The sequence below is a fragment of the Telmatherina bonti genome (genome assembly GCF_933228915.1).
Source record: "Telmatherina bonti genome assembly, chromosome: 14".
NCBI classification, from domain to species: Eukaryota; Metazoa; Chordata; class Actinopteri; order Atheriniformes; family Telmatherinidae; genus Telmatherina; species Telmatherina bonti.
In genome coordinates, this window is record NC_136612.1 from 23,910,425 (window position 1) to 23,934,330 (window position 23,906).

The 23,906-nt window shown below is 38.3% G+C and overlaps 2 protein-coding genes across 3 annotated transcripts; one reads left to right on the top strand and one right to left on the bottom strand.

Moving 5' to 3' along the window:
- Positions 1–11,098: 11,098 nt before the first annotated feature.
- LOC306765827 (protein VCF1) lies at positions 11,099–14,368 on the bottom strand. The gene is made up of 3 exons (XM_079253334.1): positions 13,855–14,368; positions 13,319–13,436; positions 11,099–11,470 (listed from the first exon to the last, which is right to left on the bottom strand). Exons 1-3 carry the CDS (start codon positions 13,869–13,871, stop codon positions 11,258–11,260), a joined length of 348 nt encoding a protein of 115 aa, XP_079109460.1. The 5' UTR covers positions 13,872–14,368; the 3' UTR covers positions 11,099–11,257.
- Positions 14,369–15,134: 766 nt separating this feature from the next.
- hid1a (HID1 domain containing a) lies at positions 15,135–23,307 on the top strand (the record flags this gene model as incomplete). 2 transcript variants are annotated; one of them, XM_079252358.1, is made up of 19 exons in its annotated part: positions 15,135–15,200; positions 15,811–15,960; positions 16,590–16,760; positions 17,239–17,355; positions 17,884–17,990; positions 18,111–18,227; positions 19,733–19,940; positions 20,031–20,087; positions 20,176–20,316; positions 20,407–20,497; positions 20,592–20,743; positions 20,819–20,897; positions 21,012–21,176; positions 21,292–21,519; positions 22,290–22,447; positions 22,580–22,651; positions 22,748–22,839; positions 22,948–23,106; positions 23,207–23,307. In XM_079252358.1, the coding sequence occupies 19 exons, from the start codon at positions 15,135–15,137 to the stop codon at positions 23,268–23,270; spliced, it is 2,394 nt and encodes a 797-aa protein (XP_079108484.1). In that variant the 3' UTR covers positions 23,271–23,307. The 2 variants fall into 2 exon arrangements, with proteins under 2 accessions (XP_079108484.1, XP_079108483.1); XM_079252357.1 differs by having other exon boundaries at positions 22,290–22,441; positions 22,565–22,651.
- Between the last annotated feature and the right edge of the window lie 599 nt (positions 23,308–23,906).

Sequence of the window (23,906 nt, forward strand, 5' to 3'; positions counted from 1 at the left end):
TTCTTTATGCACTGTGGAAATATACTATTACAACAAAAACAGAAAAGGTTACAAAAACATCTCTAAAGAGTTTGGACTGAAACAATTCATGGTCAGTAGAAATTCAAATCCAGTGTTACTCTTAGAAACAGATTAACAGAGATCACTGTAAGCAAAGAAAGGCTTTTCTGTTATAATAAGTCCAGCATTCAGAGAACACTGAACGGTAATATACATGGCAGAGCTGCAAGGAGAAAGCCACCACTCCACAAAAAGACAGCCATCCTCCAGTTTTCTAAAGACCACATGGGCAAACCATGAAAGTTCTGGGAAAAAGGGTTTGTTGACAGATGAGACCAAAGTAGAAGTTTTTTATGTTATGTTTAAAGAAAGGGAAATGGAGAGTTTTAGAAAAGAAACTTTTCCTTTTGTAAAACATAATAGAACCTTTGTTGAATAACTTTATTGCATCTGGACCAGGATGAATAACAATTGTTATTATCATACATACTGTATGTTTATAAGCTGAAACTTAATAGAAAGTCAGTCATGCTGCATGAAAACAACCATTTTTGACCAAGAAATTGCTAAAGAAGTGTGTGTGTTAACATTTTTGACTGACCTAGTAAAAGTCCAGATTTCTATATCTATATCTATATCTATATCTATATCTATATCTATATCTATATCTATATCTATATCTATATCTATAGTGTATCTTTTATGTCTCAGGGTTTCTGTTATTCCATTAATCTATTTTCATTTTGAGATTTGGTGTGAAAATCCGACATTGTTGTAGGTCAGATTTCCTGTTTATAAAATATCTATAAACAATTTAAAGGTTTTCACACATTTTCTAATACAAATATGTGCTCATTCATTTGGTTGAAAATATCTAATTATAATAATTCATTCAGAAAATACAAGTTTGAAAAGTAAAATGGGGAGCCTTTTTTTTTTTTATAATTCTAAAATCTAAATTTTAATAAGAAATATGGGGCAATAAAGTGTTATGAGACTGCAGGAGATGGCAGATTAAAACGTATGTGTGGTTTCCACCAATGAAGGTGGGGACAGTGATTTCTGCACTGCTGTGCTCTGCTCTGTCAGGCAAAGAGAATGGTCTGAATAGACCATAGCGCCTTCCATAAAGCCTGAACTAAATCCACTTCATGAGGGGGAACAGAAACCAAGCCAATCAATTAATGCCCCCCTACAATAACGAGTGCTGATGGGAAGAAGTGCTTTCAGACCATGGTGCATATCTGAAACTTGCTGGGTTCCAATGTCCTGTGGTATTGAGCAGGAGAATCAGTGCCTACACTCTACATGTTCATGGCTGCTTTTCTTTGTGTGTGTACATGCGTCTGTGTTCTAATGTACCCTTGTGTGTATGTCCGCGCTGAAAAGTTCACTATTGAATGAGTGCATTCAACGGAGCACTGTGCTCTTTAAATGCCAATGAAAATAAAGAAAGGGAAAATGTAGGCACTCTAAAGCAACAGGGAAAAAACCAACATAGCGAGACAGAGAGTGAAACCTTGCAGTGCCAAGAGAGACTTCACAAGGTTTAGCAGCCCTCCACTCAAATATATAGAAGCCATAAATTCTGCACTTAATGTCCTTTTGGTTCCACTTTTATGGTTAGTGACAATGACAGTGAGAGATGTTTCTTTAGAAAATGTTAGTGAACAAGACAATGTCCAGGTTTGATTCTTTCAAAGTTAACATTATGCTCTGCTGCAAAACACAAGACTTTCAAAAAGATTGAAAATATTATGTCCGCAGTAAAGTTTGAAAGGAATAAATCATTACGAAGAATGCAAGCAGCCCAACACCAGATACTTAAGTGTTGAGAAGACCACACTGGATGAATTACATTTGTGTTAGATTTCCTTTTGGCATCCTCTCTAGCTTCAAATTTAGAGTTAAAGATTACATTTAGTGTGGCCATTCATGTATGACCTTAAAAAAGAAGTTCAAGTAAGTATCGACCGTAAAATTTACTACTTAGGGATCAAAAGTAACAGTCATCTTTGTGAGGAATGGCCACTTTCACAGTGGTAAATTATTAACCGAGAAAGCTGTTGGGAGTCTTTTAATATACTTAAAGCAAACTATTTTGTGCACTCTTGAGAAGTCTTAACCTCTATTAACATTGTAAGCAAAACATGGTTGTCAGAAATACAGTTTAGGGAAAATATACTTAAATGAAAAAAATAAACAAAATGGCACTAAAACTGAATTATTTACAAATATTTTAAAACAATATGTTTACTTAAAAATACTAAATACAAGCATCAAATGACATACTGGGAAATTCATTTTTTCTTTTCTGTTGAAGGCCTGTTCATTCTTTTTAAACTTGAACTGAGCAGTAGATTAAAAGAGTGATGACATGGGCATCTTCACCACTCGTCAACACACATCTGCAGTTATATGATTTCAGCTGTCTTCTCTGACATGTGTTTGTGTTTCATTATGAGCTATATGTTTTTGGTTGATTTAAAGTCTAGACTGTGGGTAGGTCAGGTTAGTACCCAGACTCTCACTCACTTCAGAGTCATGTTAGTTATTCACATGCAGAATTTTGTAGGCATTGTCTTGTTGAAACAAGCAATCTTTTCCTGAAAATGACATAATTGGCTATTTTCAGTACTAAGAGTATTTTAGTTAAGTTTAGGGACTTGATACAGAAAAAAATACATCACATAATATTAAAAGAAAGAAAAAAAGAAAAACAAGGACTTTTGAAATACATTGTTGTGTTAATCAAACCCACATTGTACAGAGCTGAAACTCTAAAAACCAAAATGTTGCATTTAGGCTCCATCCTCCCTTAATTGGACTGAACAGCTAAGAAAATCTATGTATGTATAGTATGTATGTATGTATGTATGTATGTATGTTTGTATGTTTGTATGGATGGATGGATAACTCCAGCATGACTGTTTTTAAAAAAAAAATCAGTATAATATAAGTATAGAATATTACAGACACACTTCCATCAAATTTTTTCTCTATCACATATTCTGTTGATTTATCAGATGGATGAGCACATTAAAACTTTCCTCTAAAAAGCAGCCCATCAATAGAATATTTTAACTTATGGTTCTGTAAAGCATTTCTGACTGTGATGGTTCAGAGAGTCTGTGATATCTGATAAAAATCACTATTCAGATAACTAAGAATTACTGGCATCTAGTGGTAAAAAATGGCCATGGAAATGACTTCAAAAGCTAAACACAGCTGTGGATAGATGGTAACCATAGTGGCCAAAATCCTACAGATATGAACATTCTTTTATCTGAGAGTGGATCCAGCGGCTTCAGACGCGGCCACGACAGGTAACTACTTCAAAATATACCTGGATACTCTCTTCTTCTATGTGCATTTTATGTCTTTACTAAGCTGAAAGGGTGCTCTACCTGTCAAGCTTTTTCTTTAATTTACTTTTTATTGTGTTCCATGATGCATCCTTGAAGACAACATGTGTACATTGATTTCTACTATACATAAGTGTTTGATTATCTCACACAAAGTTAGAAACAGTTAAATGCCTTTTTTTCCACACAGTGCACAGTGTTGTCATAGTGGCAATGCTTTAGTGTAAAACTTAATAACCCTTCCATGCATGTAAGCTTGGACAAGGACAGGGGTCAAGCTCTAGTTCTAGCTAGACTAGACAGTGCATGTAAGACTGGGTTCCAATGAAAATGGAGAAATATGATGCCATTTGAGTGAGAACAGGCTTGGGACAAGAAAGGCCTGAATTTGTAACAATTTCATAAAGATTATTTGAATGTCAAGATGCTTCTCAACAACATTCATTTTATCCTTTTCATATTTTTGTTGCTTTTGTTCATAAAGTGTTCAAAATGAACATTTTAGCATGGAAATGTTTACGTTTTTATTTGCTGTGTTTTCTTTGAACTATTTTACTCATAATCCAGCAAACAGGGCAACTGTCTGGAAACACTGCTGTTACATCTGTCCATTAAATGTGAAACAAAGAAACAGCATGTGTGACTTTTTTCCAAGAAGAAAATCCAACTACATCAGAGGTGTCCAGGTCCGGTCCTCGAGGGCCAGAATCCTGCAGGTTTTCTATGTATCCCTGCTCAGACACACCTGATTCAAATTAATTAGTAGTAGAGCTTAATCAGTTGTGCACGTCATTGGCTGTTTGATCCATTTAGTGGAAGCTAGATGTGTTGGAACAGGAATACATGGGAAACCTGCAGGACAGCGGCCCTCGAGGACCGACTTTGGACACCCCTGAACTACATATTCTATACTATAAAGCAGGGGTGTCAGAATCCAGTCCTGGAGAGCCGGAATCTGGCAGGTTTTTGTTGTGTCCCTCCACTAACACAGCTGATTCAAATCAATGGATCCAGCAGCTTCTTGTCAACCTGTTTGAGTGTCGGTCAGATGTGTGTTGGAGCACAGAGACAACAAAAACCTGCAGGATACCGGCCCTCCAGGACTGCAGTTTGACACCCCTGCTATAAACAGACTATTTCAACACCCCATTTCCGTAAGTCCAGCATAGATAAGTATGCAGCATCAGTCACTGTGGCATCAAAGTGTTTCAACAATCCATGTATGTTTCAAGAATACCCAGGAATCCAAGAATTTAGCACTATTTTCTTTAGAGAGTGAGCCTGCTTTTCTATTTTGCCCATATATCAAGGCCTCCAGGATTCTGGAGCTCTGCGATGTCAGCCTTTTTTTTGTCCATATTTGTAGTTGTTCACATTTAGTCTTGATAGCTCATCAAGTTGTTTCAGCCTTCCAGCTTTTACAGCATTCCTCTCTTTTCATCAGTGCACACTGATTGTGCTGTAAAATAAGTCTGTGAATAGACCAAAAGCTCAGAGGTGCACTCAAGGCCAGGTATGTTGTGTTGATACTGAAGGAGCTCTGCCTTCCCTCAGAGAGAGAGAGAAGCCACTCTGGACTTGGCTTTCCTTTTGGGGCAAACAGTAGGAGGTCACAAGCTTTTAATGTTTGCTTTGAGTTTTGTATGTGTGAAAATAAAGGAACTTGTGCCAGGGAGAGTGAAGCTGTGTGGGAGTGGAAAAAAAAAGACATGGCGCAAGGAGAAGAAAGTTTGGTCACCACGGCCTTGGTTTCATGTTCAGCAGAGGAGTGATTACCGCTGGTGAGAGGAGGAGAGAGGGATAGTGACTGCTTGCCCAACAGATGTGATAGATGTTTTTAATAACCTCTGGCTGCTTTTTTAGTGTCCTGTGGGATGTGTTGTTATTAGGGTACCAGGTCTTATTATGATGAACACCTTTTTTTTTTTATCGTCTCCCACATCAAGCTGGGCCTCAGTCCAGACTGTCAAAATAAACACAAAGTCAAAATCCCCTCTGAATTTGTGCTGATGTGGCACTTGTTGATGGTGCCAGCATGTCTCAGGCCTGACTAAGGAAGATTTGGCCTCCCACTAACCAGCAGCGGGAAGAAAACAAGACATATTGGTCACTAATCACCTGTTGAATAAGCTGAAATCTGCCCCCATAAGCCCTACAGCTATTGATCTAACATCACTACATTAGGGTGAATTGCAATAGCATAATTAGGTAAATGGTGTTTGATGGTTTTAATAAGCATTTCCATTATAGAGAGGAAGGAAGGAGGAAGGAGTGGGGCTCACTGGGAATACATGCAGAACAGTGGGAGCTATAAGAAGTCCTCCTCATCAGTGAAAACAAAATGAGAACATTTTATTGTGCATCCATTTCTCCTTCATATAACAATCACAAACTCTTTCCTTTAGTGTGTCTAAGTAGCTTCAAGCTGTAGCTATCACAGACGAAGAGTTGGTGAGGGCCCATGTTTTATTAATTTGCAGATGAGCTCAGCTTTTGATGGCGTTGGCTGCCCATGGGTTCAATTAGGATAATACAGGGAGAGGGGTAGATTATGGGTTGCTATTTAAGTGTGTGTATATCTCTTCCTGACAGTTATAGTCCAAATGCAACAAATTGCACCTTGGTGGCTGAGAGTGGCGCCATATCAGTCCTTTGGTGATGAAACATGGCAGTGTGGCAGGTCAGCTGTATGGAGGCTACACCAGGCTGGGTGAGCCATGTAGCCTGTCCTCTCTGAGCTAACAACATAGGCCTGAGTTCAGCCTTTTCCCATTCAGTTAATAGTGGCCATTTAGAAAACAGCGGTCTATACGGTGATGCACTGAGTGCATGCTCTACCCAGTCAACCCTAAACAGTCCCACTTAGCATGACTCTCTCTAAACTATTGCACTTCATCTCTGAAGCACTCTCCTGGTTGAAAGCCTGCATTAACAGCTCAACGGAGCAAAACTCAACCCCGTAAACATCACAATTTTACAAATAAAAGACAGTGTGTGTGAATATTCTCACAAGCCTCTATAAATAGCAGTTACAGTTTACATGTGATAATCTAAACTCCTTAACACTTTTTTTTTTATTGTATTCTGAGCTGAACACTTGTGAGGATTTTGTGGCTTTGACTTTGTCTGCAAAGTATTTTATCATCACAACCTACTAACCATTCCCTCTCCCCATTTCCCGGCTTCAGCCAGGCCGGGGCAAAAGGGCACTGCTAATGTGCTTGGTGGGTCATTAATTCTCAGGATGGCCATGGGGGCAGCAGTGCAGGCAAGCTTTGTTGTTTGATATTGGAAAGGCAAAGCAGATGTTTGTGTTGGCTGGCAAGAGAAAGCAGAATATATGATGCCAACTAAATCACCATTTCAAGCCAGGCAACAGCTGCCTGAAACATTTCAGCCAAAATGTGGCAAAGAGAGGCAAGGCTGATCTGATCAGCTCTGAGTCTGTTCTTATTTTTGTTTAATATTATTTTAGGTTTTCTTTTTTATTTTTGGATTATGCTCAACTTTTCCTTTTAGGAGACAATCCTGTGAACAGCTTTTCAAAAACAATCTTGGGTAAAGGCAGTTGTTCAAGGATTAATCACATTTGCAAATCTTGAGGCTGAAGGTGAACTGGACATTGATAAATATAAAACCCACAGGTTTCTCTGCTTGTCTCTACGCTTGTGTGTTGCTGGTTATAACTGTGCTTTCACCTTTGAAGAGAGATGGGAAACAGCAAAGGAGACACAAAGAAAAGGAGCCATGGACTAACCCAGTTTTTTTTTTTTTTTCCACTGGCCATGGTAAAAATATAACAATGTATGCGCATACATAGACCAAAGAACAAGGACAGTTCGTTTAACTCTCTCCTGCCTCCCCTCTAAGAAGATACGAGCCATTCATCATCAACCAGATTCATATCTGCAAGCTTTACATAAAAGACAATGTAGCGGTGTTACTGTGCATTAAACAGATTAAAGATAAATATCTCTTTTGAAACCTACTTCTTGATTCGGTTGTAGAATTCGCAAACATATGAGTGATATTGTGAATGATGATTTGCATGAAATCTCAGAGTATGCTGCCCTCTGCTGCTCATTTTAATAAACATCTGCATTCTGGGTGACTGCTGTTGAGAGTTGGAACAGAAAATCTGATTAGCAATATTAAAGAGGTCTGCAAATCTATTCCTTTGGCATCTCATCCCAGCAACTGCTTGTTGCTTTATGTTATACAATACAAACACCACCAAGGATGCTCCACTGAATTGTCATGCTGAGGTAGTATTTCAGTATTTCTGACTTTCATTGTCATTAATTATTAATCATTTTTTCCCCAAGATTTAAGCCATTTTTTTCTTTCCAGCCTTAATTACACACATACATTACTCGAACGTGGTATTTGAACTGACACAAAAGGCATGCTAATGACATTCTTGAGATGATGCTAAGATGAAGGAGCTAGAGCTTTCTAATTGACACTTTCTATAGGTTACTGTACTTAAAATGAGAAAGCATGCACCCAAGTAAAGAGCTTTGTTGTCACAATGTGAGATGTCTAATTCTGACTTATTACTGACTTATTTGTCATGTCTAATTTAGTAGAGGTGGAAGCAAAGCAGGTCAGCAATGAGAACCCGGAGTAGTCAGCAAGGTAACCGTGGTTACACATTGTGCATTAATGTATGTAATCTGTTACTGTGTCCGTGACAAGGACACGTAGTGCGCTAATTAAAGAAACCTTTCACTACTCCTCCCTTAGACACAGGTCATGTCTCATTAAAGATGGTGCATGGGGAGTCATTCATTACTGGCTATTTGAGAAGAGGGGGTGAGATAAGGGCATGCACAAGCAATACAATTCATGCACACTTGTAGTGACAGCCTGACAGTGTGAATAGACAACAGACATCCTACCTACATGACAAGATGTGCAAAGGTAACCTAAAGATATGTAGAAAGACAGAATACAATAAACTTTGTTTAAAATTAAATTTTATTTTTAAAATAAGAGAATATCCACAAAGAAACATCCATGTCACATTAACATTGTACATTTCAAAATAGAAAAAAAATCTATAATTAAAAAAAATAAAATAAAACATTTCTTTCAAATTAGTTCAATATTTTGACATTTAAAAAAAAAAAAAAACCCAAAAAAAACCTCTGACTTCCAGGACAACAGCTAAGCAGTGGAACCAATCCCACTTTAAGAGAAGGCGATGCAAAGCCTTACATCATGGAGGTCAGATATATCCATCAGGATGTTTGGTGCACAGGGGACACTCACTCAGCAACCTTTGAATGGTAGTGCACAGACAGGAAGGCTTGTCTGCAGTTCAAAAGACCATTTTAGTGACTCCAGTGATATAGCAATCCAAGCCTCTGGAATGCAACTCCTTGACAGAAATAACCACTTGTCCTTACATGTGTCAACACCACAGCAATCCCGCACATAAACATAAAAAAGGCTGAGGAAATATGAAATGTGGAAAGTTGTACTTAAAGCTGGGGTAGGCAGTAATATTTTTGGCATAAATAGGCAAGAATTTTACCTTTCAGCATATTGTATTCCAACTGGTCTGGGAGAGAAATGAGTAGCCTTAACCACTTGACAAATACACAAATTAGTCTGAAACCTCTCATTGAATTTTTGAGTACAGAGGGTTGTTATTGACAGGCAAATACCAATATGCCTCAGGACACAACTGGTTAAACATACAACCAATTAGGAGCAACAAAAAGTGTGAAGTGGCTCTGAATCAGAAGAATCTGAGCAAAAGGCACAACACAGAAAATATTGTGTTCAGTCCTTCGTGATATTTTCTGAAATAAAATTTAATCAACTGTCCACTTGTAGTTGTCTACACTCATTCCATGCCACAAAAATGGTATGATTGGCTGCCATTAGTAAGGCCTGGTGTAATTTTACTTTATGGTGGTGATCATACCAATAAACAACTTCTTGGTTTCTTGGCTACACACGCTTCAAAAAGATTTGCTATTGTCTGTTTACAGGTTTTAAAAATACCCATTAGAGGAGACTAATCTTGGATTATTTTAGAGGGAAGATGTTCTCATGAGCTGTTCTATAATAAAGATCTACTGTATGAGCATGTCATATCACACCCATTTGCCAGCAGAATATGATGTTTTTGCAGCACTAATGACAGTACCTACAATGAAAATTAACCAAAAGAAAGGAGGTCTAGAAATTAAATGCATTAAAGCACAACAATATATTGTCAAACAAAAAAGTACATTCTTATGCTTGTGCAGTTCTGGTAGGATAATGTGGAAAGTTAAGGGAAGAGAAAAACATTTTAAAATTTTAAAAGAATTTAAAATTTCTTTTTCTTTTTGCCTACCTTAGCTTTTTTTTTTTTTTTTTTTTTAACCATTTGCGGTCATGAGGAAACAGAGGTGGTAATATTGTGCTCATGAATTTCTCAAAAACAAACAATCATTGCTCTTTGTCTGACGTTATTCCAGGTCAATGCACTGTTGTGATTCCAAGATGCAAGCTTTCTATCCTCACAATCAACTTTGACATGCATCAATCTTTATTCTTAGTACTTTTAAAAAGACATACAGAATGTGGTAATTCTCTACAATGGTAATACCAGAAAGGCAAACTCCATGACTGATTCTTCATGGTAAATATCAATGTTAACTCACAACTCCTACAGTGAAACAACATTTCACACAATCTAGCATGGGTACTTCTTTTGGTTGTAGTTGCATCAGTTTCAAATGATAATGCTGAACCTGATTATTTTCCCCATGTAACTAACATTCTACACTGTGATACCTACTGAACCTGAGAAACAGATAGGTTATGATGCATTTCACCAAACTGATGTTTGTTTTGTTCAGATTTTTTTTTTTTTTTAATAAAAAAGTAGTGAGATGCTTTCATTTTGTTTTTTTGTTTTTTTTACAAGCTCAAGAAATATATTTTTTCTGATCAGAGCAGAAAAATAAAATGTATCCAAATAAACCAGACAAATTTGCCAAAAAAAGCAACAGGACTGAATAATATTATAATCAAGTATGTGTTAAGATTTTCCTCTGCATCTAGAACTATATGCACAACTAGTTAATTAAAAAGTATACAAGCCAGATTTCCTAACCTCAGTAAGTGTAGCTGCTGATGAAAAAGTGGTTAATGTAATAAGAAAATATAGTTTTGGGAATGCTATGAAATCGTTGGAAAAACCCACCCTTAAACCAAGTCCTATGTTCTATGGCATAACTCCTATATATCTAGCTCAAATCTATTGGACAACAATTTTCAAATACTCTTAACTAAATAAGGGTGACAAACTATCCCCTTTGCTAAGTTAATGACCACGGGTTCTACAGCCTCTTGTAAAGATTTCTCTGCCTGCATACGACAGAAAATCAGTCATCTAAGACAAGTACATGCTCCCTGAGACTGATCCACATACTTACATATATCCAGTTTAACATTATGCAAACAAAGTACCTCCCCACGAGACTTTACGTCACCATGGCCAGACTAAAACTGTGTTTGGTGACACTTTGGCAGCTCTGATGTTTTCATACAACATGTAAGACAAAACACAATGATTCACAAGTAAGTCAGCCGCAATAAGGCTCTCAGAGCATTAAGTAAACCAAACTTGTCACATAAAAATGCAGTTCAGAGACTGTTTTGAGCTGATCACAGTTATTATTGCTCAACCAAAAATCACTTTGATTTATTTGAAAACTGAATCATCCCCCCCATATACCTGATCAGAAGCTGGTCTCCACCCACAGATCTGTGTAATGGTGAGATGCTACAGTAACTGTAGATGGGTGGAGAAGAGCTGAGTAAAGTGATTAAACAATTCTGGCATATGTCATTGGTCCTTTGGTGGCTGACAGGGGGACATAATGTCATCATGTGTCTCTGAGCTGACCTCGGTTGTGCAGGCTCTGGAAGTGAGCTTCCTTAAGGATGCGGTTAATCTGCAGGTATGACACTTGGCTTGCCGGGCCAACCAGCTCTGAAGAGTTGCCAGGGATGAGGGGACTGCAGGGGCCCACAATACACCGACTCCCGGTTGCATGTTCTGGACTGCTGATGCTGCTACTGCTCTCACTGTTGGATGACTGTGTGATAAATAATAACAAAATATGAGAAAGCAGAAAATTCTAGTTTGTGAAATTTAAACCCAAATCTGACATAATTTATATCAAATGTGACATAATATTAGGGAAAACAGATGTAAAATGTCCCTCTTAACATTTAAGGAGAAATGCAAACTAAAAAGGCTTAAAACCCAAACTTGTTGTAAAGTCAAATTAACTCACATTTGACCAGCAAGATCAGTTTGTTTACACTGGCTTGAGAGTTACCACTATTCAGGGTGGGTGCATGGCTTTTATTAGCATGGCTTGCACATGGTTAGCATGTGCAAACAGACCAGGACACTGCTTATTAAACATAGAGGAACCAAAAGAATTCTGGTTTGGATCAACGATGCAAAAAACTCCCATTCAGGGGAACACTGTTCTATTTTAAATAGCAGGGGTTTCAATTATGACTATTTTCTTGTTAAGTCTCTTTAAAGGAAGCGTTTGTGTTGTTCTTCTACTCATCTTCTTAGACTAGCTGTTGCTCTGAAGAGAGATAGATCTACACATAGATGGTGCTCTCAGTCCACACAGGTACAAATATGTAGGCTGCACGCAGGGGGGTTTGGTGGATCCTCACAGACTAGTGATTATCAGGTAATTAATGTCATGCTGGCTTTGTGGCTGAGGAAACAATCAGGCTCCACAATAAGTCTGTGAGAACCAGAATAGAAATTATCTTTACCATTTGTTTTGGCAAGATAAATAAGTGTGGTTTATCTCACATTTTTCCCCTAAATGTAGGGATGGAAATGTATTAATGTATGGGTGATATTAAAGTTGAAAATTGTTTATTTAATTTAGCATCTGTTGTTTGCCCGTTTGATTGAGATCCTGTTTCTGTTTTGACCAATTATGAGGACATCTTTCTCTTTTTGAGCACCCTGTGACTATGAAAGTTAACAGACAACACTATGTACAGAAGAGATTCACATAAACTGGTACCAGCATCAGATTTGGATTGCAGATTTTAAAAAAAAAAAAAAAAAGATCATGAAAGACAATAATAAACCAGAGGAACACCAATAAGCAGATTAAAATTTATTGCGACTGAATGCAGACTAAGGGCACATTCACATAAATCTTTTTGATTTCACCCTAGTCTGCTTTCTCAGAACCTCTGCTTCCTTTGCGGTACTGTGAATGTGCAAACTAATTCTGATTTGGTTCAAAGAAGTGGGCTCAGTCCGTCTACAAACGCAGGTCTGGATCTGCTTTGAGGGGACCAAATATAGCAAACAGTAGTGGGTTGGGCAGCTAAACAAAATGAAAACACACATGCATACAGGTGATAGGTGGCTCTGAATGGGAGAAATAGCTCACAGTCAGACATGGAAGAAGTTGGTAAAACTGATAGAAATGTGATCAACCCAGTCAACTAGATTCTGATCATTTCTTGCCTCTGGTAGAAATTGAAACAGCCTTTATAAAAGATCTAATTCTTTTTAAAAGCACAGTATATCCTGAATAAAAAGGACACAAATCAACATTCAGTGCTTTCAGTCAGCAAAACTAATAATATCAACATATTTGATGTATATTAGTATTTTATGTATATTTTGTGTATATATCTAAGCAGATGTATATATCTAAGCACACTTCACATGACAAGTAATACTCAGCTTAAGTAAAATTTTAACTGATGCTTTATGTGTTGTATCTGAGCCTAACTAGTCTTGTATATGAACTTTCAAGCAGGAAAATGTAAAAAAAAATAAGATCACAATCGATCATTTACACACTTTTTTTTTGTTTTGTTTTGTTTTGAAGACTCACTGAGTCAGTCTACGCGTTAAGATCACATTTACTTTCTGCTAGTTTTACCTCAGAGTCCCAAGCATCTCGGCCTGGCTCAGGGGAGAGAGGATGAGCTCTGCTCTGCCTTTTGGCATGGGGCACCAGGTGGCCACTCTCCTCATCACCACCACTGTGCAGCCGTTTCCTGTATGAGTAGGAACAGATATGCACATTTGGAATTTCTTGGCAAAAAAGTAAGCAATGGTTTCATTAACCTTTGAAAGGGGTATTTAAAAAAACAACGACGAAAGACATTTACTCTCAAAGCCCATCCACTTCTGGAGAAAAGTTGGTTTAACAAGCAAAGACTGCCACTTTCCAATCTTTTACGCTCAGCTTTGTTATTATGATACTAGTTATTTACTAATGATATACATAATCAGAAATGCAGGCTACCACTAAACAAGCTACAGTTAGCTGGATTAACTTATCATGAAACTATCATAAAACTAAAAAAAGCGCAACCCCTGTAAAATCAATGGCTGCTTGACACTTTTTAAAATGGCCACTGCAAAATGTGAATAAAAATCAATAATAATTTCCGTATTGTAGGCCCCGCTCACCTGTTTTCAGTCAACATATGATGAAACTTTGTCAAACTAGAGGAGCTTCTTTTGTTTTCAGATAAGGCTTCTTTTCTGTTTAGCCAAGCTGATGGCCTATTACCTTATTTAAGCTAACTCTGCTTGTCTCGCTAATTATGTTGGATAATCAACTGGTACCATCATCCATTTTGCCAGCACTATCAAATTAATAAAGTACTACGATAAACTACAAAGATACTACAAGGTAGCGTTAAAAGGCGATTAAACAGCAACTTAACGGCGTTGACGAGCTAGATGGTTAACAACCCAGTCTCGAGCGCTTTTGTCATTAGTCATAAGCTAATGCTAACGTCAGTGCGAGCTAGCTCTACCTTTTTATGTGTTGTTGCTGACATTGCTGACTACAGTACATAAGGCAGGAATAGCTGTATGCAGTTTTAAATTAACAAAAGAACTCAGTGAAAAGCCTTCGGTTAAATTGTCTTAATGCTCTTATTCAGGCCAACTGACGATACTATCTTTACATAAAGACACATCTAACCGCGAGTTCTGTTTACATGTTAATGCGGCTGCGCGTAGAAAGCAGTCCGGGTTCCTTTACGTACTGTCGATATTCCGAGATTTGTCATATAAAATAAACAATTAAGTTAATATTGTGTTGCCAATTTAAGCAAAGATGCGTTTATTTCATGTAAGAGTTTAGATTAAAATAATAGTTAAATAACAGAATAAACGCACACTATTTAAGAAAGCTTTGAGAGATGTCTTCAATTTACAAGGAGTACATGAATGCAATATGTGATATGCTTGCCCATACAGGTAAAAAAAAAAATCGACCAGTCATACAAAATCTGAGTATTAATATTAAACATCTACAAGATTTCTGTTTTATTTTAGGCGTAAAAATACTTAGTTTAACCTGTCAACATAGCCCGTATATAAATCTCTCACTCCCCAAATGATCACTGGTGTAGGGAAATTCTGAACAATAAAATTATTTAATAAAATGTCACTATTATATATACAAAAACATTTTCTCATGTTTTATATCATGTTAAAAAAAGAGAAATCCAAAGAAAAGAGTCTATAAATGTAGTTTTTGTTGTTAACCGGAAGTTACACCCAATAATCTGCCCGAGTGTTGAGCCAGCCAGCCAATGGTTTAAAAAGAAAAGAAAAAAGAAAAAAAAAAAAAAAAAAAAAAAACACGCCTCCGCCAATGACTCAAGCATAGGACGAGGTGAGATTATCAGGGATTCTCAGCGGCAGACCTGCATGTCTGAAAGGAATCAACCGCAATGGGCAGCAGCGACTCAAAACTGAATTTCAGAAAGGCAGTGATCCAGCTTACGACCAAAACACAGGTATATGCGCGTCCATCCTGCACATTAAAGCGTTACGTAGCCAAGAGCTCAGGAACAGGGGAGCGCACCGAGGAGCATCACCGAGAAGAGATGAGACAGGGCTTTCTGATGTGGGAGAAAACAAATTCTCTCTTAATGAGCAGAAATTCATGCTATAGGATAAATATATTCATAATATCGCGTTGTAAAGATTTGATGCACCTTTCAAATATGTCGTGCGCATTTGGATTATAATCAATGGTATTTGATTTTGTGATGCAAATTCACGAAACAATCTATTCAGCTAGCAGCTTACGTATTTAGCTATGACGTAAATAAATTATGGTGTTTAGCAAAATCATTGTTGATTACGTAAACTCACCATTCACCACGATGCGCCAGATGGACAGTGTTTAGGTCCGATAATGCTTCCACTGTTAGAACAAGAAGTTGTGTTTACATTGCCATTAGACATGAGATGCTTTATGTAACAAGAGACTCAACGTCCACGTATGTTGTTCAAATAAAGGGCCGACATGATCAGTGAGAACATTGCATTTAATTTCAGTTTTGTCTGGTGTAACTAGGACGTGAACATATTTGTATTTATGTATATAATTTCTTTTTGTAGCCAGTGGAGGCTACAGACGATGCCTTCTGGGACCAGTTCTGGGTGGACAGCACCACCACAATCCAGGATGTTTTTGCCCTGGTGCCAGCTGCAGAGATAAGAGCTGTGCGAGAGGAGTCACCATCAAACCTAGCAACCCTCTGTTATAAGGTACACACTGAAACATACAGTGGCTTATGTGTGAATACAGTTTTGTTTATAAGAACAGGTAAATAAATGTGGACATGTTCTGAAACAGGGCAGGATTTTGTTTTAAGAGGTCTGTTCAGGCTTTTTAAGTATAGGAATAAATGAGTCAACTCCCCTTCCTTTCTCTTTGCTTCCCGTGTTGTGCTCCCAGCTTCCGTTTGAAGCTGCCTATCAGAAACAAAACAGATGAACAGCATAATTAAGTAAGGAGAATAAAGCCCCTGAAGCCTAGCTCATTCTTTGGGGTTTGCTGCCCATTTTAGACATGGATCACAGCAGGCTTCTAATGAACTGCAAATCATTTTTAGTCCCATTAAAAACAGCACTTCACTGTAAAATGAACCCCTTTTAAAAATGTCAGAGCTACAGTCTACAGCCACCATTAGCATCCCAACAAACAATGTAAAGAAAAGATACAGTTCTATAAGCATTTTAAATAACCTTATTTACAATTTTTCATGGAGATGTTTAGACAGAAATAATAATAATAAACAATATTAAGATATCTGTTTTACATGAACAATCAAACATGGTGCCCAGTTAAGCAGATGTTTAGTGCTTTTATTCAGCCGTTTTACCTGATTGTCCAGGCTGTGGAGAAGCTGGTGCAGGGAGCAGAATCTGGGTGTCAGACTGAGCGGGAGAAGCAAGTGATCCTGAACTGCACTCGGATCCTCACCCGCATTCTTCCTTACATCTTCGAGGACCAGGACTGGAGAGGGTTTTTCTGGTCAACAGTGCCTGGTGCTGGGAGGGCTGGGGTGAGTGGATAAAGGGCAAGGAAACACAGAACCACTGTAGAACCTCATAATAAGCTCAAAGATGTCTACTAATATATTCTATGAACTTCCTTCTAGTATATGCAGATTTTCTGCAGTGCAGGAAAACAAAATATCTTCACTTTTCTTTTCTTATTTTCTGTGCCGATGGATGTTTTCCATCACAAGTTTGGTTTATAAACAGCAACCAGTTTTTGTGAACTCTCTTTGCAGTGGACTAAATGCTGACACGATTAATACACGCTATTTCCAGTGGGATCTCTAAACTCTAGCTATGATATTAAAACATCTGCTTGTAGGCAATATTACAAATGAATAATGAGCTCATCTTCTTTCAATATTGCAGTGACTTTTTGTAATGATGCATGTGTACTGAACAATTACATTTTCATTTAGAAAATCCCTTCCCATTACAGCCGTAAAAAACACACTTAAACATCACACGTCCACCCTTTTCCAGACAGATGAGTTGGATGATGACGATGGAGCTCGACCACTGGCTGAGTCACTGCTCCTGGCGATTGCTGATCTGCTCTTCTGCCCCGACTTCACTGTGCACAGCCACAGGAGAGGCCCTGTGAGTACTCAGTTTCCTGACACTGTGCAGCCCGAAGTCATTCGTTTCTCCCCTCACCGCCTTCCAGTAATTCTTCTGGACACATTGTAACCTCACTCTACTTTGCTGATGTAAACATTAGATGTATTTTTCCAGACACTGTTTCCTTCTTCCTGATCTAAAGCTGCTTAACTAACCTGCCGCTCAAGTTTTCATACATTGTCAGCCACACCAGGAAGAACTAATTTTCTCTTATGAGTGTGAAAGGAATGCTGCTTGCAGATCAAAACTTTGACTTCACAGTGAATGCTCTTATCACTGTTTTAACATTTTTGCCCCAAACTGGATTGTAGACAATAGTCTCTTTTAAAGAAGGAGAAAGCGAGATGGATAGATTAAATTAATAACGAGCATTATCAGCTTTGTCCTTTAAGCAAGAAATTCTTTTCGCACAATGACGTGATGACTCTACCTGAAAGATATCACACTGCTTTTAAATTAAATCAATCAAGTATGATGTTTTGGGGTATTTTTTGTGACCATATCCAGGACTCAGTTGAGAGCATGCAATCTTTAGACAGCTGTGAGTACATCTGGGAGTCGGGGGTGGGATTTGCACAGTCTCCTCCCCTCAACTACATCCATGACCTGAACAGGTGAGTCAGCTGGTTTTGCAGGGCTGCACTTGGCAAAATCTCAGTCACAAATCTTTTCCCTTTTTCATTGCTACTTGATTTTCTTCTCTTTCTATGTGCTTGTTTTGTTTTTATTTTTAGGACAGAGTTGCTGAGGTTGTTATTGACCTGCTTCTCGGAGGCCATGTACCTGCCTCATTCGTCAGACAACAATGTCCTGAACCCTTGGGTCACATTCTTCTGCTCCACAGAAAATAGGTAATGCACAAGAAAAGGCTTGTTCAATGTAATGGCTCAATGCATCAAATGGAAACATTTATGTCTGGAATTATACATAATATTAAAATAAATGTATAAAGAGGAATGCACTATTCTATTCTATTCTATTCTATTCTATTCTATTCTATTCTATTCTATTCTACAGTCTATTAGCAGACACTTTTTTTCCAAAGTGACTTACATATCCTTACATCCATATCGCTCAGGATGTGGATGAACTGGTCGATACAAAGATGATGCATTTTATTCATATATGTGATCAAGTCTTACAGTTAATTTACTGAAGCATACCATGGGGTTTCATCCATCCATCCATCATCCATCCATCCATCCATCCATCCATCCAGCCGTTTTCTTGACTACTTAGTCCAATTCACAATATCTCATGCCAAACAAATCCAGAATGTTGCTTCTTCCTCTCACAGTTAAACAGTTTTTTACATAATTCAGCAACATCAACATTGTTTCCATATTTATTCTGCCCATGATGTAACAAGAGAAAAAATGAATTATTCTTTATTTTTGGTACATCTTCTTTATTTCTTTTTTTTTTTTTTTTTTTTTTTTTTACACAAACCTTTGGAAATAATTTTCAAGACAGAAAAAACACGAGTTGCTGTGCCTTTTTTTTTTAGTTTTTATAGGGAAATCTTTCGGAGACACAGAAGTCATGCCTTTGAAATTTTACCAGCAGAATACAGCAGAACTAACATTAACATCTTGTAACAAGAGATTTTCAGAAATTGCAGCTGAAGCTTCTCTTTCTAGAAGCAGTCCTTTTATATACACCAATCAAATCACTGAAAATAATAAGATCAGTTTTCACTGGAACTACTGAAGAAATACTGTGTTCTTAATCAATGTCCACAATACAATTTTTGAACCTGGGTCACAAGATAAGGACTCCCTTCCTCCCAAATACCTCCATCATCTATGTTTGTACAGGAATTCCTCTTGTATGGGGTCTGTTGGAAAACAGATCTTAAAACATTCTGCAGTGCTTCAGGGTCAAAGGCCACAGGCTTCATTCAGCACGCATAGTGTTGGGTTGTTGCAGTTGTGGAGTCAGTGTGGATGAGGGCCCCGTTTTGGAAAATGATGTCCCTTTCCCTGTGATGGACCGGTGACCTGTCCAGGGTGTACCCTGCCTCTCACCCAAGGATTGCGGGGATAGACTCCAGCTCCCCTGTGACCCTTAATTGGACTAAGCGGCTCGGCTAATGAATGAATGAATGAATGATGTACCTTTCTTGATCATTTCAATACCTTGTTGACTGCTTGTTAACAGAACAAATTATTTCAAGGAATTAAACACATTGATTGAGTTAGAAGTAGATATTTAGCACAAATGCTGTTTAATTTTTTTTTTCTGTATACCTCACAGCACAACTGATTAAAACAAATACTAAATACTTCTTTTTATTATTATTATATTTTAAATGGGAAGCACTTAATGTAGGCACTTTATGTTTTTTTTTCCCCAGGCATGCACTGCCTCTGTTCACCTCACTGCTCAATGTGGTGTGTGCGTATGATCCCGTGGGTTATGGCATTCCATACAACCACCTACTCTTCGCTGATTACCGGGAACAGCTGGTGGAGCAAGCTGTGCAGGTCCTCATTGTAACACTGGAACATGATGGAGGGGTTCCCCACCCTCCCACCTCTCCATCCAGCATGGAGGAACATGAGGTATGACAAGGCCACAGCAAAGACGTCAGTCTGATGATGATTTGTATGTTATACTTTATTTCTTAGACACATCTCTTTATCTTTGTGCAGTCTACAGGCCCTGAAAACCTGTTTGTGAATTACTTATCAAGGATCCACAGAGAGGAGGTGTGTTTATGACTGCTTCAAAAAAATGCACAAAGGCAGTTCTTGAGATCACTTATCCACAGCTGTCTTTGTTGCATCCCATTTGTAGGACTTTGACTTTGTCCTGAAGGGTCTGGCTCGTCTGCTGACCAATCCTCTAACTCAGACATACCTTCCTAACTCCACCAAAAAGATCCAGTTCCACCAGGAGCTGCTGGTGCTCTTCTGGAAGCTTTGCGACTTCAATAAGGTTTAAGAGGACGAAAACAATGCCAAATTTAGACATTAAACATGTCTGCATTTCATTTGTGACACAATCTACTCCATGTTCCCATCACAGAAGTTTCTGTTTTTCGTCCTGAAGAGCAGCGATGTGCTGGATATTCTGGTTCCCATACTCTATTACCTGAATGATGCCAGAGCTGACCAGTGTGAGTCTCTTCTTTTTCTTTTTTTTTTCCACCAAACAAACTTCCATCAGACAGACATTTATTAACTTCTGTGGCGATGCATCCTTTACTCCAGCACGTGTTGGACTCATGCACATTGGCGTGTTCATTTTGCTCCTGTTGAGTGGAGAGAGAAATTTTGGCGTACGCTTGAATAAGCCCTATTCCATCCATGTGCCTATGGACATCCCAGTGTTCACTGGGACTCATGCTGACCTGCTCATAGTGGTGAGACAAACCTGCCATTTGACTACAGCTTTATTATGGTGCACTTTATTCTCACAGCCGTTTTCTGTTTTCCAGGTGTTCCACAAAATAATCACAACAGGTCACCAGCGTCTCCAGCCTCTGTTTGACTGCTTGCTCACCATTGTTGTAAATGGTGAGTCTCTTTGGTGCTGTTGCAAATTTTGTCAAGAAGAAGAAATATATGTTTTAACTTAATAAAAAAGTGTATTTATTTGTAAATTATTAATTTATGGCTCTTGTTCTTTAGTTTCCCCATATCTGAAGCGCTTGTCTATGGTAGCTGCCAATAAACTGCTCCACCTACTGGAGGCCTTTTCCACCAGCTGGTTCCTGTTCTCCACAGCCCAGAACCATCACCTTGTTTTCTTCCTTCTTGAGGCTTTCAACAACATCATCCAATACCAGTTTGATGGTAAGAGAAAACAATGTGGTTGCATGGAGTTGTTTTTCCTATTTTTGGAGGGAGATTTAAGCTTTTGCAGGCACATTTGTTCAAGTAATGAAGAGCCTTTCTATTTCGCTGTCAGGAAACTGCAATCTAGTGTACGCCATCATCCGTAAGCGGAACGTGTTCCACCAGCTGGCCAATCTGCCATCTGACCCCGCTTCAATCCAAAAGGCTTTGCAGAGGAAGAAGAAGTCACCAGATGTAATCTCCCGCACGAGTTCCCAAGAGACTGTATCCATGGAGGGATCGCACCCTGCAGTGCCTGCAGAACCTGGTACACTCAAAGCCAGTCTAGTTGCTATGCCAGGTATGGTTACATTTAATATACTTTTTAGATCTTTGCATTGTTTTTTTTAATCTATTTGCCTGTAATGTATTTGCTATGGAAGAAGTGACAATACAAGCTATTGTATCTAATTATTGTGCAGTAGTTTATTCTGCAGGTTATTTAATTAAACTCCTTATTTAGCTGAAAATAACAGACAACATATCATTTACTGAAACAGAATACATGGAAACTGAGGAGACCAGCTGCTTTAGTTTTGAAAATGAAATAACTCATCCATGTGATAGAAGATAATTGCTACTCAGTAGCTGAAGTTGTGTTTTATGCATGCAGTTTATTGCCCACAATGTTTGCTAGATGTGGTTTATGCTGCTGAGATAAACAGTACCTTCCCTGAAAATATCATCTTCTGCATGGGAAGATATGTTGTTCCAAAGTATGTCTTTTAGCTTTAATAATACCCTCACAGATGTGCAACAACCCTGGATATGCCTGTTTATCCCAAATGCTCACTTTCTAACTGTAAGCTTAAAACAAACCAGGTGGTTCCATTTGTATTTAACAAGGATGACTACGATTGTCTGGGATTATTCTGCAGTGGTTTTCATTGTGAAATCATGTCTAGTTGTAGTAAAATGTTGCAAATCGCTCCGTTAGGTTTCTATTTGCTTTTCAAATAGCAAAGATGGCCAACGTCTCTGTGGAACTGGGCATCTGTGTTCAGCTTTCTAAGTTTTTTATGTTAAGGGGGAAAATGTATCTATAAGGTTCTGATTTACGGTTTCCTGCAGGTATTGATAAACTGACTGAAAAGTCCCAGGTATCAGAGGACGGTACCATGGTGTCAGTCCCAAAGACAGACTCTCCACATACAGTTCACTCAGACCAAAGTGCAGCTGCTGGGACCAGCGACACTGAGTCCAACTCAGGCAGAGACAATGAAGTAAGTGTGTGTAAGTGGGTAGGGCGTTGTTTGTTTTTGTTTGTTTGCTTGTTTTGTTCATTTTGCGATATGTTTGCTGTAATATATGTGCATGTTTCTTTATCTGTTTCCTCGCATTATCAGGATGTTTTTTACACTGAGGCAGAAATGGAGAGAAGACGTTTGTCGAGTGTGTCTTCCACTTCGTCATGGACTCCCACGCCTGAATGGGTCTGTAAAACTCACAAGGCTTTCCTTCAGTTTTTGATCGATTTTCAACGTTTTATACAAGTGAGCATTTTATTTAGACGTAATTCTTTCTCCCAGGTCCTGTCTTGGAAGTGCAAATTACCCCTGCAGACTATCATGCGCCTCTTACAAGTACTAGTTCCCCAGGTGGAAAAGATCTGCATCGACAAGTTGGTTTTATTTCCGTTCCCTTTCAGACAGGGATCAGACGTTCTAGAGTGACTCCGGTAAAATATCACCAGAATAGCTGATGGAGTGTGCTCTTTGATTGACTGCAGGGGCCTGACAGATGAATCGGAGATCCTCAAGTTTCTTCAACATGGCACTTTAGTGGGTTTGCTGCCAGTTCCTCACCCAATCCTCATCAGAAAATATCAGGCCAACGCTGGCACTGCCATGTGGTTTCGCACCTACATGTGGGGTGTGGTGTACTTACGGTAAGTCAAACATCATGACTGTGTAATTTTAACTCTTAACATTTTATATAAACATGTTTTATTTTAATTATTTTATTTTATTTTTTTTTTATTTATCCAGCAATGTGGATCCTCCCATCTGGTATGACACTGATGTCCGTCTTTTTGAGATCCAAAGGATGTAAACAGAAAACACTGACTGAAAAACAGACAGTTCTGTCGCCGGGGCAACTACTGCCTTCAGTATCAGCTGGTTTCCTGGTAAACCTCACTGCGTTTAACTTCCATATCATCATAATGCTTGCCCCTTACACAACTAACATGGGGAGCCTAAAGATTTATGAATTATAAACATTGATGTCTATAAACAAACGTGTTTGTACTTTTCTTCAAACCTCAAGACCACAGAATGTCTGTCAAAGCACTGAGACGACTGGAGTGTTTGCTGAAGGCTGAGGCTCTTTTCTTGACGTGAAAAAGGAAATATTTGACTTTTGTCCCATTTGTCATAGAGGGTAAAGTGCTTTCCAGCAAAACCATATAACCTGTTTTGGTTAGCACAGTATCACTGTTACTAATGTTCATCATACTTGCTATGCTTTCATGTGAACTTGCACCTTTCTAGATGATCTGTTCTAGTTGTTTTTTGTGTGTTGTTTGGAAATAATATTACAGACTGTATGTTTTCATGTGAAAGACCAGGGTTAAGTTTTTATCTGGCTAGCAATGCTTACAGTGCTTAATGCTTAAAACTGTATTTTCCTGAAACTGCCCTGAAAATATATATTTAGCATTTGTGAAATATGTATTGATTACATTAC